General features: G+C 45.9%; 1 protein-coding gene across 1 annotated transcript; it reads left to right on the top strand.

Annotated features, from left to right (window-relative positions):
* Positions 1–7920: 7920 nt before the first annotated feature.
* On the top strand, positions 7921–9856 carry LOC120496587 (pre-mRNA-splicing factor SLU7-like). Its single transcript, XM_039697194.1, has one exon. It carries the CDS (start codon positions 7921–7923, stop codon positions 9631–9633), a length of 1713 nt encoding a protein of 570 aa, XP_039553128.1. The 3' UTR covers positions 9634–9856.
* The last annotated feature ends 5186 nt before the right edge of the window (positions 9857–15042 follow it).

Here is a 15042-nt window from a genome sequence, read left to right as displayed (position 1 = left end):
CACCTGGATTATCAGTGTGCTGGGAAATCTCTGTGTCATTCCCAAGCCAAGCAAAACCCAGCACAGGGCACTGCCAGCCCTGTGACAGCTCAGGCTGGCCCATGGATCAGCACACCCGGGCATCCCCAGGGCCTTTCCTGGCTGCAGGAATCCCAGTGTGAGCTGCTGAGCTGGGCTCCAGGAGCTCTGCATGGCTCTGTCCTGCAGGACCACGCTCCAGGCTGGGCTGCCCTGACCCTGGCAGTGCCTGGGGCTGCTCAGGAAGAGGAGCACAAAGACAGGAAAGGAGGCAGGAGGACAGAGCTGCACATGGTGTGTGGCAGATTTATGGGTGTTGGGGTGGCTGCGGTGGGAACAAGGAGGAAATCATGTCCAGTTGCACGGCAAGATCACAGCACAGCTTCACCCTTTGTTTGCTGTTGGTCAGCTCTGAGAAATACATGTGTGGGCATGTCCCACACCCCAGATCAGAAAGAAGCAGCCAAAATAATCCTCTGTCTTCTACTGCTCTTCCTAGGAGCTTTCCTAGCCTTCCTTCTTTCAGTGATTTATGCTCACAGCTGTCAGGGCTCTTGTGGTGGGTGAAACCAAAGGTGGATGCTGGTCCAAAGGGAGGCTCTATAGACCCCAGAGTTCAGGGATGACTCTCAGAGTGGTCAGGACACTGGTGCACAACACCAAGGGAGCATTAGCTAGACAAAACTATTTTTCCCAGTGGAATTGCTGCTTGCTGCTCTAGCTCATTTTGCATCAAGTTCTCCAAATGTGAGTTTTGCTGCTGTTCTGAATGGTGCTGACTTGTGATTTACAGGCAGAGCTGGGCACAGGCCACCGAGGTAGCTGTTGTCATTCTCTCTCTGCCAGACACTCAGCTTTCCAGCAGCCCTGCACCTCCCTGTAAGCTGCTCTCCTGCTTTTTCCAGCCTCCTGCAGTCCTCCCTGATCTCCTGAAAGGGGCTGAGGAGGATGTGCCACAGCAGCAGCAGTGCCAGCTCCCCTGCCTGGCCCTTTGTTCCTTGTCCTTTATTTCTACGAAGGCTCCAGCACTCCCTCTCTGCTCTCAAGGACATTTGAACAATGACCAGGCAAAAGATAAAAAATGCCAACTGGCAGCATTTTCTTGTCTTGGGAGCTGCCTGTGCCAGCTCCCAGGGCTATCTCAGGACAGAACCCCAGAGGCTCAGGACAACAAAAGCTTCACCTTGCAGGGCAGGGCTCCCTGAGACCCCACTGGTGGCCAGGGGCTGGCTGCTGGTGAGGTGCTCACACCTGGGGTTCCCCATTCCAGCTCTGGCCCTGACCTGGTGCCACCATGCCCCTCTCCTGCTCTGCTGGAGCCCCCCACACTCCTGGAGCCCCCCTGCTCCCCCAGCTGCAGGCCAGGGCAAGGACTGGGCTTGGGGAGCAGCTGTGGGGCTGCAGTCAGCCCCATGGGGTGCTGGCACCCACACACCCCCTTTCAGGGCTCTGCAGATTGGTACCCTGGCTCTACAGCAAGTGTTGGCCTCGATCCATCTGTCTGCATTTGTTGGGAACTCCAGAGAAAGATTCCTCCTGCCTCTGCTCTGCCTTTTCTTCACCCTTGCATGCAGCGTGCTAGGATGCACACAGAGGGACACACAGACAAGATGTCCCACCTGCAGCACACGTACCAGGTGTGCTGTGCCTCCTGGTGACACTCACTGAGCCTGTATCACAGTCAATGACATTTAGATTTGACAGCTAGAGCAGCAGGTGGAAGAGATCTGGCAGAAGCCCTCAGACACAGCTGCCACTCCCAGCTGCAGCTCCCTGCGCTGCTGTTTTGATCACAGACAAATTGAGGCAGTTGTCAAGGGCTGACTGAAGCTCGGTGGATGGCAGCTCGCTCCTCGCCCTGGCAGCAGACTGAAAAAACCCTCCCAGCACAGAGCATCATTCCCACAAAGGCTGTGGGAATTCTGCAGCCTCTTCCCCTGCACAGCCCCAGCAGCAGAGGCTGAGGATGCAGCACGAGTGAATGCATGGGGCCAGATTCCAGGTGTGCACAGAATGTTGTATTTTCTGTGACCCCTGTCCGTGGAAGGAATGATGAATCTGACTCCATGTTCTCAGAAAGCTAATTTATTAATTTATGTTGCTATTTTATGTTAAAGAATACCAAACTATACTATACTAAAGAATACAGAAAGGATTCTTACAGAAGGCTAAAAAGATAATAATGAAAACTCGTGACTCTGTCCAGAGTCTGACACAGCTTGGCCCCAAGTGGCCATTGAGTCAAAACAATTCACAGCAGAAGCCAATAAAACAATCACCTGTTGGTAAACAATGTCCAAACACATTCCAAAGGAGCAAAACACAGGAGAAACAAATGAGATAATTATTGTTTTCATTTTTCTCTGAGGCTTCTCAGCTTCCCAGGAGAAAATTCTGGGCAAAGAGATTTTTCTGAAAACATGATGGTGACAAGAGAACAGCATCTCACTGTGCCCTCCTCTGGAAGGAGGCACTTTCTCCACTGCAGTCCTTGGAGAAATCATGTGAAATGAGAATCAGTCTCCTTACCTTCAACCTTCTGCCACAGCATCAATAATTTACTGATAATTATGGTCCCAAAATCACAGGCTTAGCACATTCACCTGCTGTGCATCTGTGAGAACCCCAGTATCTGGGCAGTGGGTTTTACCATGATGAAAATGCACACACTTGCCTCTGTGTGCTGAACTTTTCTGGGGTACATCAGGCAGAAAAGCTCAGTCCTGCCCAGGCAGGACTGGGCAGCGTGGCTGTGTCTTGGATCAACACCTGGTGTGAAAAATGGGTATTTTATGATTGGCTTTTCCCAAATATTAAAATTAATATTTTATGTGTTATGTTAGAAAGTTATGCTGTATTAATTTTCTTAAGTAGTGTGTTAAATACAGTTTTAGGTTATAACATAATATTAAAATAGAAACTATGCTGTGTAAGATACATTTTTTTAAAGAGAGGAATGAGGTACTCACACTGAGATAGCAGCCACAGGACACCTAAATCTTTCAGAGAGAAAGAATTTATTCCTCCCTTATCAGAAGAAACAAACTTCTTCCTGCCTCCTCAGCCCTGAAGACGCTGTCAGGATTCAGAGGAAGAAGTTGACACTGACCAGACAGAATCCTGTGTTTGAATGGAATTTATGAATCATATATGAGGTGTATGAACATGAAACAGGCTATTGCTTTTAAGGGTTCATCCTCTGTTAACATGGGTCCTTTTTTGGGCTTATTCTGCCCAGAAAGAGGTACCCAGACTGTCTGTAACTCTTTAGTTTTATTGTCTCATATTGTCCTAAATCCTAATTGTCCAAATTTTTATTACTCTATCTATATTACTATTTTTATAACAATTTTATTACTATTAAACTTTTCAAATTCCAAAAACAAGTGACTGGTGTTTTTCACACCTGGGTTTCTCTGCAGCACCACCGCCTCTGCTGCTGTCTGAGGGCCCTGGCAGGTTCTGGCTCTGTGCTTCAGTGCTTCCCTGGAGCAGGAGCAGAGAAAAGCCAAGGTGGGGCTGGCACCCATCAGGGCACAGCAGAGGCAAAGCCTCACCTGAGCCCATCCCTCAGGGACCTTCCCAGCTCCCTGCAGCCCCACAGGCACACACAGCCTGCAGGATGCTCCTCACCGTGCTGGGCCTGCAGAAAGGAAGAGTTTAAAAACTGCTTTTTCTCCAGTTTGTGTTTGGGATATTGTCACCCTGATATTTTTTAAGATTTTCTAAGCCTTCTGATGTTTACATTCTTGTAATGAACTTTCTCACACACTTTCTGTAAATAACTTATTGTTTTGCATTCTTTTATGGAGGAGGAGAAATGTGATGGACTGTTGGTTTGTCCAGTGTCATTGGAGAGGTGGCACTGTCACCCTCCAATCCACTGCCACTTTTGGAAATCTATAAATGTTGGAGTCAGAAAATAAACTGCCCTCTTTACCTTGAGAACAGCAGTGTGATCGTGTAGTGCTTTTTCGTGTCTTATAGTGACAGGATATGCAGTTAATTTTTAAATTAAATGGTAAAGAAATGAAAAGTTTGAGGGTTTTTTTCTGTTCATCCCTTGTCCACCTCACCCCCAGATGAATAGAATTACAAAGCTGCATGATTTCCAAAGTGAAGGCAGTGGGGCTCACTCGTGCTGCTGAAGAAGCCATTTTCTCTGAGCACCTCTGCCAGGGAAGGCTCAGCTGGGCTTGCCCTGTCCCCTCAGCTGCTGCTGTGTGTGGAGCTCAGCCCTGGCACAAGGGCAGCGTGGGAACCGTGTGTGGGTGCTGCACTGCTCCACCCGGAGCGAGGTGAGCACAGGGACAAGGACAAGGCCAGCACAGCCCGGGAGCTGCAGCTCCAGCAGCTGGATGCAGCCCAGGACAGGATGTGCGTGCCAAGGAGGTTTCCACATCCAGCAGGACACAATCAGCTGTTTTCCTCCTCCCATCCTGTCTCTTTTTGTGCCTCCATGCTGCAGTGCCCCTCCGAGGAGCCTCCTGTTCCCTGGAGCAGAGAAACCAGCTGTGCCCAGCCTATGGAACCCCCAGACCCCCCATTTCTCTCCAGCTGCCACTGGGCCTGATGAACCCTGAGGAGAGATGTCTGGAGAGACAGAGGGGAGAAAAGGGAGCTGCTCACCTCCAGAGGCTCAGATCACTGTCTCCACACAGAAATCTGCAGCAGTAATTGAGGCATTGTGCTTCCTCAGCCTCCAGCACACACGCTCTGACTGCAGTCGTTGCAGCGGAAGCCTTGGCACTTGAATCCTCCTTGCTTTAATCCCTGAGATTGCTGAAGGATGCTGCTTTCATCTGATAGCATTTATGGACAGTTATAATGAGCTTTGGCTTGCTGAGATAAATTAAATTGCTCACCCAGAGGTGCAAACTTCATTAATGCCAGCAGTGAGTCAGATCAGCGTTATTCTAGCCCGGAATGTAAACAGGCTGGACACATGAAAGGGGATTTGGCTGGGATTTCTTTTTTCTCTTCCTCTTTTTTAACCTTCCTAATTGCTGCTGACTTTTATTCTTTTGCTGCATCTCTACTGATGGAATAAATCAGCCCAGACTCCATTTTCTTCATGCAGAAAGCAAATTCTTTATTCACCAAGCTCATATTTGTAGGAAATATCAGAATATCACAGAAAGCACTGTGTTAAACCTAATTGGTCAGCAATACAGCAAAACTCAGTTCATTCATATTGTATATAGCTATCAAATTTTCTCTCTCTAGATATGTTTACATTTTTCCTTTGTGGGTTCTCATGGGACAAATTCCATTGTTTACACAGGTGCATTTGTTTTTCACCCTCAGAATAGATTGTTGTGTTAAATAAACTCCTCATTTGTAAAATAGCTTCACATGGGAACTTGCAAATTGCTTGTTAGATGCACTTAGAAGAAATGGCAGGACAGCTTTGGCAGTTTTAGCAGAGGGAGGCCTGATTTCATTGGGCCTTTGTTTTATAATTCTTCTTCCTGTCTATGACATCTCACCCTTTTTGTTAATTTAAATAAGGCTCTGTTCTGATGTTAAAACAGCTTGCTCTTGTGATGGTATTGTCTCATTAAGATTATCACAGGTTATCTATTAGATATGGGATAAGATACATAAAAGACCATTTACAATCATCAAAATTAATCAAATTCTATCAAGTCATTGACACAGGGTTTCCCAGCATGAGCAAACAAAAGAGTAATGCCCAATAGCTCTTAGGGAAAAGGAAATAAATGACCATTGTTTTAAAGTCCAAATAGGTGAGACTCAGGAGAAAGTCCATTAGCTGGAAATGTTGATCTTTGGCATCACTGATTGTCCTCCTGGATCCTGGAACAGGGAATAGCTGAAGAAGGGTAGTAGGAACACTGTACCTTGATGATGAGATCAGACTTTTTTACAATTTTTTTTTACAAATTGCCTCTGTAGTTTGCAGACACAGCTGTGTCTTGGCAGTCCCACTTCTGTTCCTGTTCTGGCCATGAAGGCTGCAGGGTGATTAGGTTATTTCTCTTTCCACTGGGCCTCATTTTCTCAGAGGCAATTGGTGTCTGGTGGAATGAACAGGTGACTGCTCTGAACCTGCTGCTGATAAAACACAAGCACAGCCTCTCTTTCTTGCAGCCTATTAATCAATTAGGCTTTGCTGGCACACTCAATTGGGATTTAGATTTGATGACATTTTTTCCAAATTTCTAATACAAATATTGCACTGTTCAAAATTATTTGTTGTCTAAACTTCTAATGTACATATTACATTATTTGGATGTTCTTAAGGCACTAAATTCCCCTTCTTCTTTTTTTTTTTTTAAATGAGATGCATATCTTTGGTTATGAGCATGAAGAAATATCAAGGCAAAACAAAACATGTAGTGAACAAGAAACTGACAGCAATCAGGAGTAAGTCAGATACAACAATTAAGAATATTTCAGATAATACACATAATTAATAATAATTGTGAAATTAGGTGATTAGGAATCTCTGAAATACTGCACCATCATCCCAGAGTCTGCAAACAGCTGACAAACCTCAATTTAGTGAGGGCTTGGATAATTATTTTCAGATAATAATTCCCAAGCTTGCTGTAAAAATAGGTTCACCTGTCATATATAAAGGGTCAAATTGTCAAGTCAAAGTGACCTGAATTTAGTTTTGATGCAGAAAACATCTGGGTTTCTTGGCAAATTCATCCAGGTAGACCCCAGGCCTGGCCACTACCCAGGCTCCAATTGGGAGGAAATTCCCTAAACACATTTTAAAACAAGGCTCCTCAAAATAGCAGTTATGAGCAAAGGCCTTGGGGTTAAGGACTAATCACATCATCCAGTAGCTGGATCCCTCTGAAGTTTCCTTCAGGACAGAGATGCTTCAAACACAGCAAACTGCTGGAGTGCTTCTATAATAACTGGGAAAAACCACTAGACTAGCAGTTTGGTAAAAGCTTTCAATGGAGCTCAGGTAGCCTTTCTTAGAACTCTGAAAAATACTTAAACTTATTTTAAGTTTATAACTTAAATATATAAAAATATATATAATAAATAAATATAAATAAAAATTAAAAATAAATAAAATAAAAATAAATAAATATTTAAATAAATAAATAAAAAAAACAACTTAAACCCAGCATGGGGTTAAACCATAGAGCCAGTGCAGGGACCAGCCAGAGAGCTCAGCTGGTCTGAGATGCATAAGTGGCTAGAGAAGAAAAAAGGATCTTGAAATGACATGTGTCTTTTAGATAATTACAGAAAGAGAGATTAAAGCATATATGAAGCTGGCTATAAATACAGTAATAACATCTTATGAATGATGCCTGTTACAAAATCAGTAAATTCACATCATGTAATCAATACACCATGTAACCATGTTGTTAGGGAGTTGAGATAAAACCTTTCTAGAGAGTCATGTAACTATGACAGCAGAATGAAACAAAGAAAACCACTGAAACAGCTCACAATCAATAACAGCCATAATGTAGAATCATCACTGACTCTTCTGTGTTGTCTGTGGAAGATAAAACAACAGAGATTGTAACAAGCAACAGAATCTTTGATAAAATGAAGGGTGAACACCCTGTACCTTCTTTATCCACAAACAGGTGTTCACCAGTGTTTCATCACAGATGCTTTAGTCAGAGTCATCTCTTAAAAGAAAGCAACTATACATCTTACAATGCAGAAAAGTGATATTTAACTGTTCTGGCTTTGTCTGCTTCAGCTGTAAAGTTTTTTTTTACTGTTATCTAATTATTTCTAATCTAAATAACTGCTGCTGATAAAATTCAAGGTTATAGGACATAGTTAAGAACTTAAAATTAATTGCTGTAAATAATCTTGGGAGGAGAGCCACAGGCCCACAGGGGAGAGGGGTGTTGTGGGGTGGTGCTGTGGCCCAGCAGGAAGAAATCCAAAATGTTCTCAGGTGCAGGAGTGGCAAATGATGTGAGCCTGGAGGAACCAAAGAGGGTGATGAGGGAAGATTGGAGGAAAAAGAAGGAATTAGAAGAGCAGAGAAAACTTGGAAATGCACCTGCTGAAGTGGATGAAGAAGGAAAAGATATCAACCCTCACATTCCTCAGTACATCTCCTCAGTGCCATGGTACATAGATCCTTCTAAGAGACCCACACTGAAGCATCAGAGACCTCAGCCAGAGAAGCAGAAGCAGTACAGCTCCTCTGGAGATTGGTACAAACGAGGAGTTCAGCAGCACCCTGCGGCCACGAGGTACCGCAAAGGAGCCTGTGAGAACTGCGGGGCACTGACACACAAAAAGAGAGACTGCATGGAGAGACCCAGGAAAGCTGGAGCCAAACACACAGGCATGAATATTGCCCCAGATGAGCACGTGCAGCCTCAGCTGATGTTTGGTTACGATGGGAAGCGAGACCGGTGGAATGGTTATGACCCAGAGGAGCACATGAAAACTGTTGAGGAATATTCCAAGGTTGATTTGGCCAAATGTGCACTGAAAGCACAGAAGCTTCAGGAGGAGCTGGCATCAGGGAAGCTGGAGCAACTGAACTCCCCAAGACACCAGAGGGGACAAGAGGGATCAAATTCACAGACAGAAAGAGATCATAGCAGTGAAGGTGAAGACAAACACGCAGAAGACATTGATATGCCTGGGCAGAACTTCGACTCCAAAAGACGCATCACAGCCCGAAATTTACGTATTCGGGAAGATACTGCTAAATACCTGAGGAACCTAGATCCAAACTCTGCTTATTATGATCCCAAAACAAGAGCAATGAGGGAGAACCCTTATGGCACCACAGGCAAGAATCCAGATGAAGTTGGTTATGCAGGTGACAACTCTGCTCGCTACACAGGCGATGCCATTTCAATGGCACAGACTCAGCTCTTTGCCTGGGAGGCTTGTGACAAAGGCTCTGAAGTTCATCTTCAAGCAGAGCCTACAAAATTAGAGCTCCTTTATAAATCTTTCAAAGCAAAAAAAGAAGATTTTAAGGCCCAGCAGAAAGAAAACATCCTAGAGAAGTACGGAGGACAGGAACATTTAGATGCCCCCCCAGCTGAACTGCTGTTAGCTCCCACAGAAGATTATGTGCAGTATTCTGGGCATGGAACAGCCATCAAAGGGCAGCAGAAAGCTATTGCTTGCTCTAAGTATGAGGAGGATGTGAAGATCAACAACCATCCATGTATTTGGGGTTCCTACTGGAAAGGCAGGTGGGGTTACAAGTGCTGTCACTCCTTTGTCAAGTGGTCCTACTGTACAGGGGAAACTGGGAAAGAAATTGCTGCTACAGAGGCAAGTTTAATGGAAGAGCGGCCTGAGGAGGAAGAACACATGACAAAACCCAAAACACTGATGGAGATCCACCAAGAGAAACAAATAGGGAAGAAAAAAAAGAAGCACAAGAAGAGCTCAAATTCTGACAGTGGGGGTGAAGAGAAAAAGAAGCAAGAAAAACTAAAAAAGGCTCTAAATGCTGAAGAGGCTCGACTTCTCCACATCAAAGAAATCCTGCAGTTAGATGAGAGGAAGAGACCATACAACAGCCACTATGAAGGCAGGGAGCCAACAGAGGAGGAGATGGAGGCCTACAGAATGAAAAGGCAGAGACCTGATGACCCCATGGCCTCTTTCCTTGGGCAGTAATCACAGGAGGCATCACTCCAGCACACAAAGCTTTTCTCACACTTGTTTATGACTCTCTAGACACTTAATTTTGCACATGTCTGAAATGGCAGAAACCTTTTATGCTCTGAATAAATTTGTGAAAGCTTCTTTCAGCAGACATGAGCAGTCCAGTAGTTAGTGGAGTTTTGTAAATGTGTATGTGTACTAATACAGGCACATATATACACACATAGATAACATATGCATAGATAAAACACATACTCCTTAAGTCCTTGAAGGAGCTCTGACTGAAATCCTACATTTATTTGGCCAATTAATATATCTATATCTATATATATAGAGATATTTGACCAACTAATGCATAAATTTGCGATACAGTAAAACTGACTAGTCAGAAGAAATGGTCAGCAGGTGTCAATATAGAACAAAAATAGTTGACAAAAATTGACACAACTACTACTAGAGCTTCTTACTTGTATAGCCTGTCCCATGACTGTAAAAGAATATAGAGTTTCTTGATCACTTTGCAATGGAATATCCCTGTCAGAGCTGGAAAATGAAATTTCAAAAATCAAGCAGCAGCATGGGGGAGCAAACAAGGAGAATATCCAGCAACACTTTCAGTGACTTAATCCCAGCTTGTCTGGATTAAGACATTCTTGTGCAGCACATGTTAAAAACTACAATCCAGACACTTTGGAGATACTTTCTGTAGACACTTCTAGTTGCAGTTTTGTAAGTTGGTAAAAGGGTATTTGTAATTTCTTTTCCTTGTTTTAAATTCCAGGAGGGGGTAGGGTGGACTTAAAACATCCTGTTTAAATGTATCACAGCCAGCATTAAATGTACTGTGAATTGTTTTGCTTTTTATATACTTAAACCAGGAGCTGTCATGTTGTTGTGTTTGCCTTCAATAAATCGTGTTTTGCTTAAAAAAAAAGAGGAACAGAGTTGCAGCGGCCAAGCCATATCTACAACAGGCCTCTTAGATGAACAGCAATTAAATAAAAATGAGCCAATTGATGGGCAGACACCGCCCCAAAAAGGGAAGGGAAAACTCCGCGGCTCCATCCTGCGCCGCTGCACCTCTGCTCTGCCCCCTAAAACACTTGCGGTTGAAAAAGAGGAGGGGAAAAGGCGATAAAAAACAAACCCCAAAAACCACACACCGTAAGAGCGGAAATAATAATAATAATAATAAATTAGAAAACGCTACAAAGGCACAAAGCGCCCGCGGCTCTCTTGGTCTGGAGCCTGAGGGGAGCGGTGACAGAGGGGCCAGCCCCGGGGGAGCTCCGGAATGAAGCTTGGCTACAAAAATACTGCCCGGCGCAGCCGGTCCTGCAGTTCACGAGTTCTGCTGGAGTTTACGAGCTCTGCTGCAGGACGAGCCCCGCTCAGATGGTCGCCACGCCGCCCCCCGCAGTCGCCACGGTTCCCCATGGAGCGGCGGCCGGCCGGCCCCGCGCCGTCGGTGGGGAGGGCGATTTCATCGTGCCGGAGGAAATTTTGCAACTAAGTTCTGCTTCCGAGCTCGTGGTTGTTTGTTTCTTCACGAGGTTTGAGTCTAGCCACTCCTGGGATGGAGAGGACAATGAGCGACACGGGGCCGTGCGCTCCCGAGCATCCGCAGCAGGGACAGACACACGGACAGACACACAGACAGACAGACACGCACAGGCACTGTCCCAGAGCCGGAGTGTAGCCTCAGTCTCCACTAAATACATTAGCCGAATCGGGGACCAGCTCCTGGACCACAGAACACATAACAAAGGTGTCAGCACATACTTATGGTGCTGTATCTCTCCTTTTCCCAACATATTTTGCCTCTTATTACTCACAGTTTGGCTTTTTTTTCCGTGGTGGATACGTTTCTGCGTGGATTTCCACATCACGGTTCTATCCTGCCATTTGTTTCCCCACACCTTTGCAGCTGAGAGTTCACTCACCGCTGTTCTTGACACTGTTAAAAGTAGTTGAGAAAGTGTTGTAAAATAGTTGATAATTGTTAAGCATGAACCATTAGTTTGGTTACGGTAAAAGGAGTTTAAAAGGGTTGTTGTAGGAAATAAGGCACTCAACGTAGCATAATACATCGAAATAAAGTGCACCACGAGCCAGCCTGGACAGAACTGTAATGGGACAAGCAAGAGCATAAAACCTTCATGGAAATGAAAGATCCAAGAAGAAATCAACCTAAATGGACAAAAATACCCAAAACCAAACCAAAGAACGATAAAAAAGAGACTTCGGGCCCACTGCACTTGTGCCTCTCCATCCAGGACATCGCTGCTGAAGCAGCCCCAGCGCCGGCGCTGCAGCATCCCCGACGGGAACGCTCCTGCTCGGCCTTTGCTTTAAGTCTTTTTCTTATAATAAATGCTGAAATCACTTCAGTACCGGGAGCCTGCTGTCGTTTTTAACAACACTGTTGTCCCCACGACTCGCTGCGCGCTTCTCTCCTCGGCAGCTCCCTCACCTTCCGCGGCTCTTTCGGCTGCGCATCCTCCGCGGTCCAGGACCGCGCATCGCCCGCGGCTCAGGACGGCGTTTGCAGCTCGCAGCTCTGTTCTCACCGGCTGCTCGCTTTCTCCCAGGTGTCGTGTTCCTTTCTGTGCGTTCTACACCGTCTCATCCCCGTGCACTCCGCTTCACCGGCTCTTGTCTTTGCTTGCTGCACCGCGATCCCGCGGCTGACCGTAGCCGCAGCCTTTTGCTGCTTTGCATATTCCTTTTGCTGCTTTGCATATTCCTTTTGCTGCTTTGCATATTCCTTTTGCTGCTTTGCATATTTGCCGCTTGAATTTCCGATCCTGCGTTCGTGTGCTGTGCCTGCTCTCGCTGCACTCTTCCTTTCACATCTTTGGATATTCCGACTCTAAATCCTGTCCCGCGGTCGGCTTGGCTCGTTTCACCTCCTTCTTTTGTGTCTCGTGTCTTCGGGGACACCTTGTGCCGGAACAAATCAGCCCAGACTCCATTTTCTCCATGCAGAAAGCCAATTCTTTATTCACCAAGCTCATATTTGTAGGAAATATCAGAATATCACAGAAAGCACTGTGTTAAACCTAATTGGTCAGCAATGCACTGAAACTCAGTTCATTGGATGGTAAGGGCTAGTGTACATGTCTATCAAATTTTCTCTCCCTAGATATGTTTACATTTTTCCTTTGTGGGCTCCCATGGGACAAATTTCATTGTTTACACAGGTGTATTTGCTTTTCACCCTCAGAATAGATTGTTGTGTCAAATGAACTTCTCATTTGCAGAATATATTCAACAACCTGGGAATATATGTTCATGGGAACTTGCAAATTGCTTGTTAGCTGCACTTAGAAGAAAAGACAGGCCAGCTTTGGCAATTTTAGCAGAGCAAGCCCTGATTTCATAAGGCCTTTTGTAATTCTCCTTCCTGTCTACGACACTCTACTGCTTTTCTACCCTTTATCTTCTAGGGGAAAGCATCAACACACCTCTGGGCTGAATTATGTAACTCCACATGTTCATAGTTAGCACCTCTAGCAACTCATAGTTAGTTACTCTACAGCTTGGCCTGGGTGGTTTCTAGCTCTTTCCCAAATTTGACCAGTCCAAAAAGATATTTAAGACTAGATGTGCTGAGACACTAAAGTGTGTCCCTTATTCCTGTCCCAGGCTGGGAAATAAGACATTGCACACTGAGACAAATGCCAAAGAGAAGATGGGGAAAAAAAGTGAGCAATCATCATAAAAATGTAGGAAACTGTCACTGCACGGTGTGAAGAGCAGGAGCTCCATCCCTGATCCCAGGGTGACACCAGGGCACCTCTCAGCAGGTGTGTCTGTGTTTCTTGCAGGGACCATGGCTGTGTGACAGACCACAGGACACTGCTCACTCAGTAATTCACTTGCCCATCACGTTTGAAATTCACTCCAGAGCCTCTGACTGGCTGTACAGGACCAAACTTTGGGGCTTTGCAGACCAGAATAAGATGTCACACACTCCAGGTTTCAGGCCGTGGGTCCTTCAGTGAAAATTGGCTTCTCACAGTGTATTTTCCCAGTGCAGAATGTCTTCCTGTTTCTTTGTACAGAAAATAGCATCAATATAACACAATAAATTTAATTCATAATAGCAATTAAGACCCCGAGAGGACGGATCAGCAAGGGAGGATCCAGCCACTGGGGAAGCACTTCCAGGAGCAAACGTGTGAGAGCCATCTGTCGCCTCTCCACACACAGTGACAGCCACAGCACGTCTCTGCAGCCTACTCAGAGAATTCACACCATGATGAAGGCTTGTTGAATTTATTCTGCAAGCGCTCTGCACCGAAGGGGATGTGAGGCTCAGCCATGGTGGTGCCCAGCAGCTCTGAGCAGGAGGGGCAGCTCGCTGCCTCTCCCTCTCCTGAAGGAAAATGTGGATGTGGGTCTTGCAGAGCTCCGAGTACTCCCTGCAGAGAGCGTCCTGCCTCCACCGAAGCAGGCTTTCAGCAATCTGCTGGTGGGGAGCAAAAACCAAATTCCTACTGAGAAACATGGTGAAGTGTTGTCAGAAAGGGGAAAACCCTGCTCCAGGTGACACTGATGAATGCCCTGCACTCCTTTACCTGCAGTCACAAGCCAGTGAACTTTCCTTTCCGTTCTTCTGCATAAAAATGGAGTGACATGCGCACATATAAGGAGGCAAAAAAATCACTACAGGCCTTATAAAACCTGTCAGTGCTGCACAGGCTCCTTTCCCCAGGGAGGGCTGCAGGAAACAAGCATGAGACAGTCACTCATCATTTTGCTTAAGATGAGGCTGGGAGGCCCAGGGATGCTGCAGCAAAACCCACAGCAAAGCTGCAGAACAAAGAGCTGGCTGAGCCAGCTCCTGGCCCACACAATGCAGGAATCAGATCAGTTGAGGACAGGAGCCACAGGGATTCCAGGACTGTCTCCTTGGACCACCTCATCCCTTCCTCTTTCAGATTTTCTCTGGTATGTGATGATGAGGTGGGGCCTGAATTCCCATCTGGCCACTGAATGTGCTTCAGAGACACCTTTAGCCCTGCTTGCAGCTGGCTCCTGTCCCACCCTGAGAGTGGGACCTGCGTGGCTTGTGACCACATGAAGGCACCTGGCTCCAAAGGGCTGACTGAGGCTGGTGTATCCCCAGGGGCTCGGCTGCCAGGGGTGTCAGAAGGCCAAGAAGCTCCTGAAACCACTGGGTATCTGCATGGCAACCCCCCATGCCTTGCTCCCTGTCTTTGTTCTTGTCCCAACACCATGCACAGCACCAATATTTATATACGAAATATGACTGTGATTTCAGCAAAAAACAATCTGCCCCCTCAGTCCATTAATAATCTTGTTTCGCTGCCAAAACATTTTCATTTCCTTTTCTCCAGGCCTTCTTTGTCTTCCTTGTGTCTATTTTTACTGCATCTTGTGACAGGCAGCCTG

This window comes from Passer montanus, unplaced genomic scaffold (genome assembly GCF_014805655.1).
Source record: "Passer montanus isolate IOZ18808 unplaced genomic scaffold, ASM1480565v1 scaffold117, whole genome shotgun sequence".
NCBI classification, from domain to species: domain Eukaryota; kingdom Metazoa; phylum Chordata; class Aves; order Passeriformes; family Passeridae; genus Passer; species Passer montanus.
Note: the sequence above shows the minus strand (reverse complement) of the source record. Positions and strands in the feature narration are given on the sequence as shown.

Excerpts from the sequence above, each read along its gene's own strand:
- LOC120496587 (XM_039697194.1), top strand. The coding sequence starts at position 7,921 with ATGTTCTCAGGTGCAGGAGTGGCAAATGATGTGAGCCTGGAGGAACCA.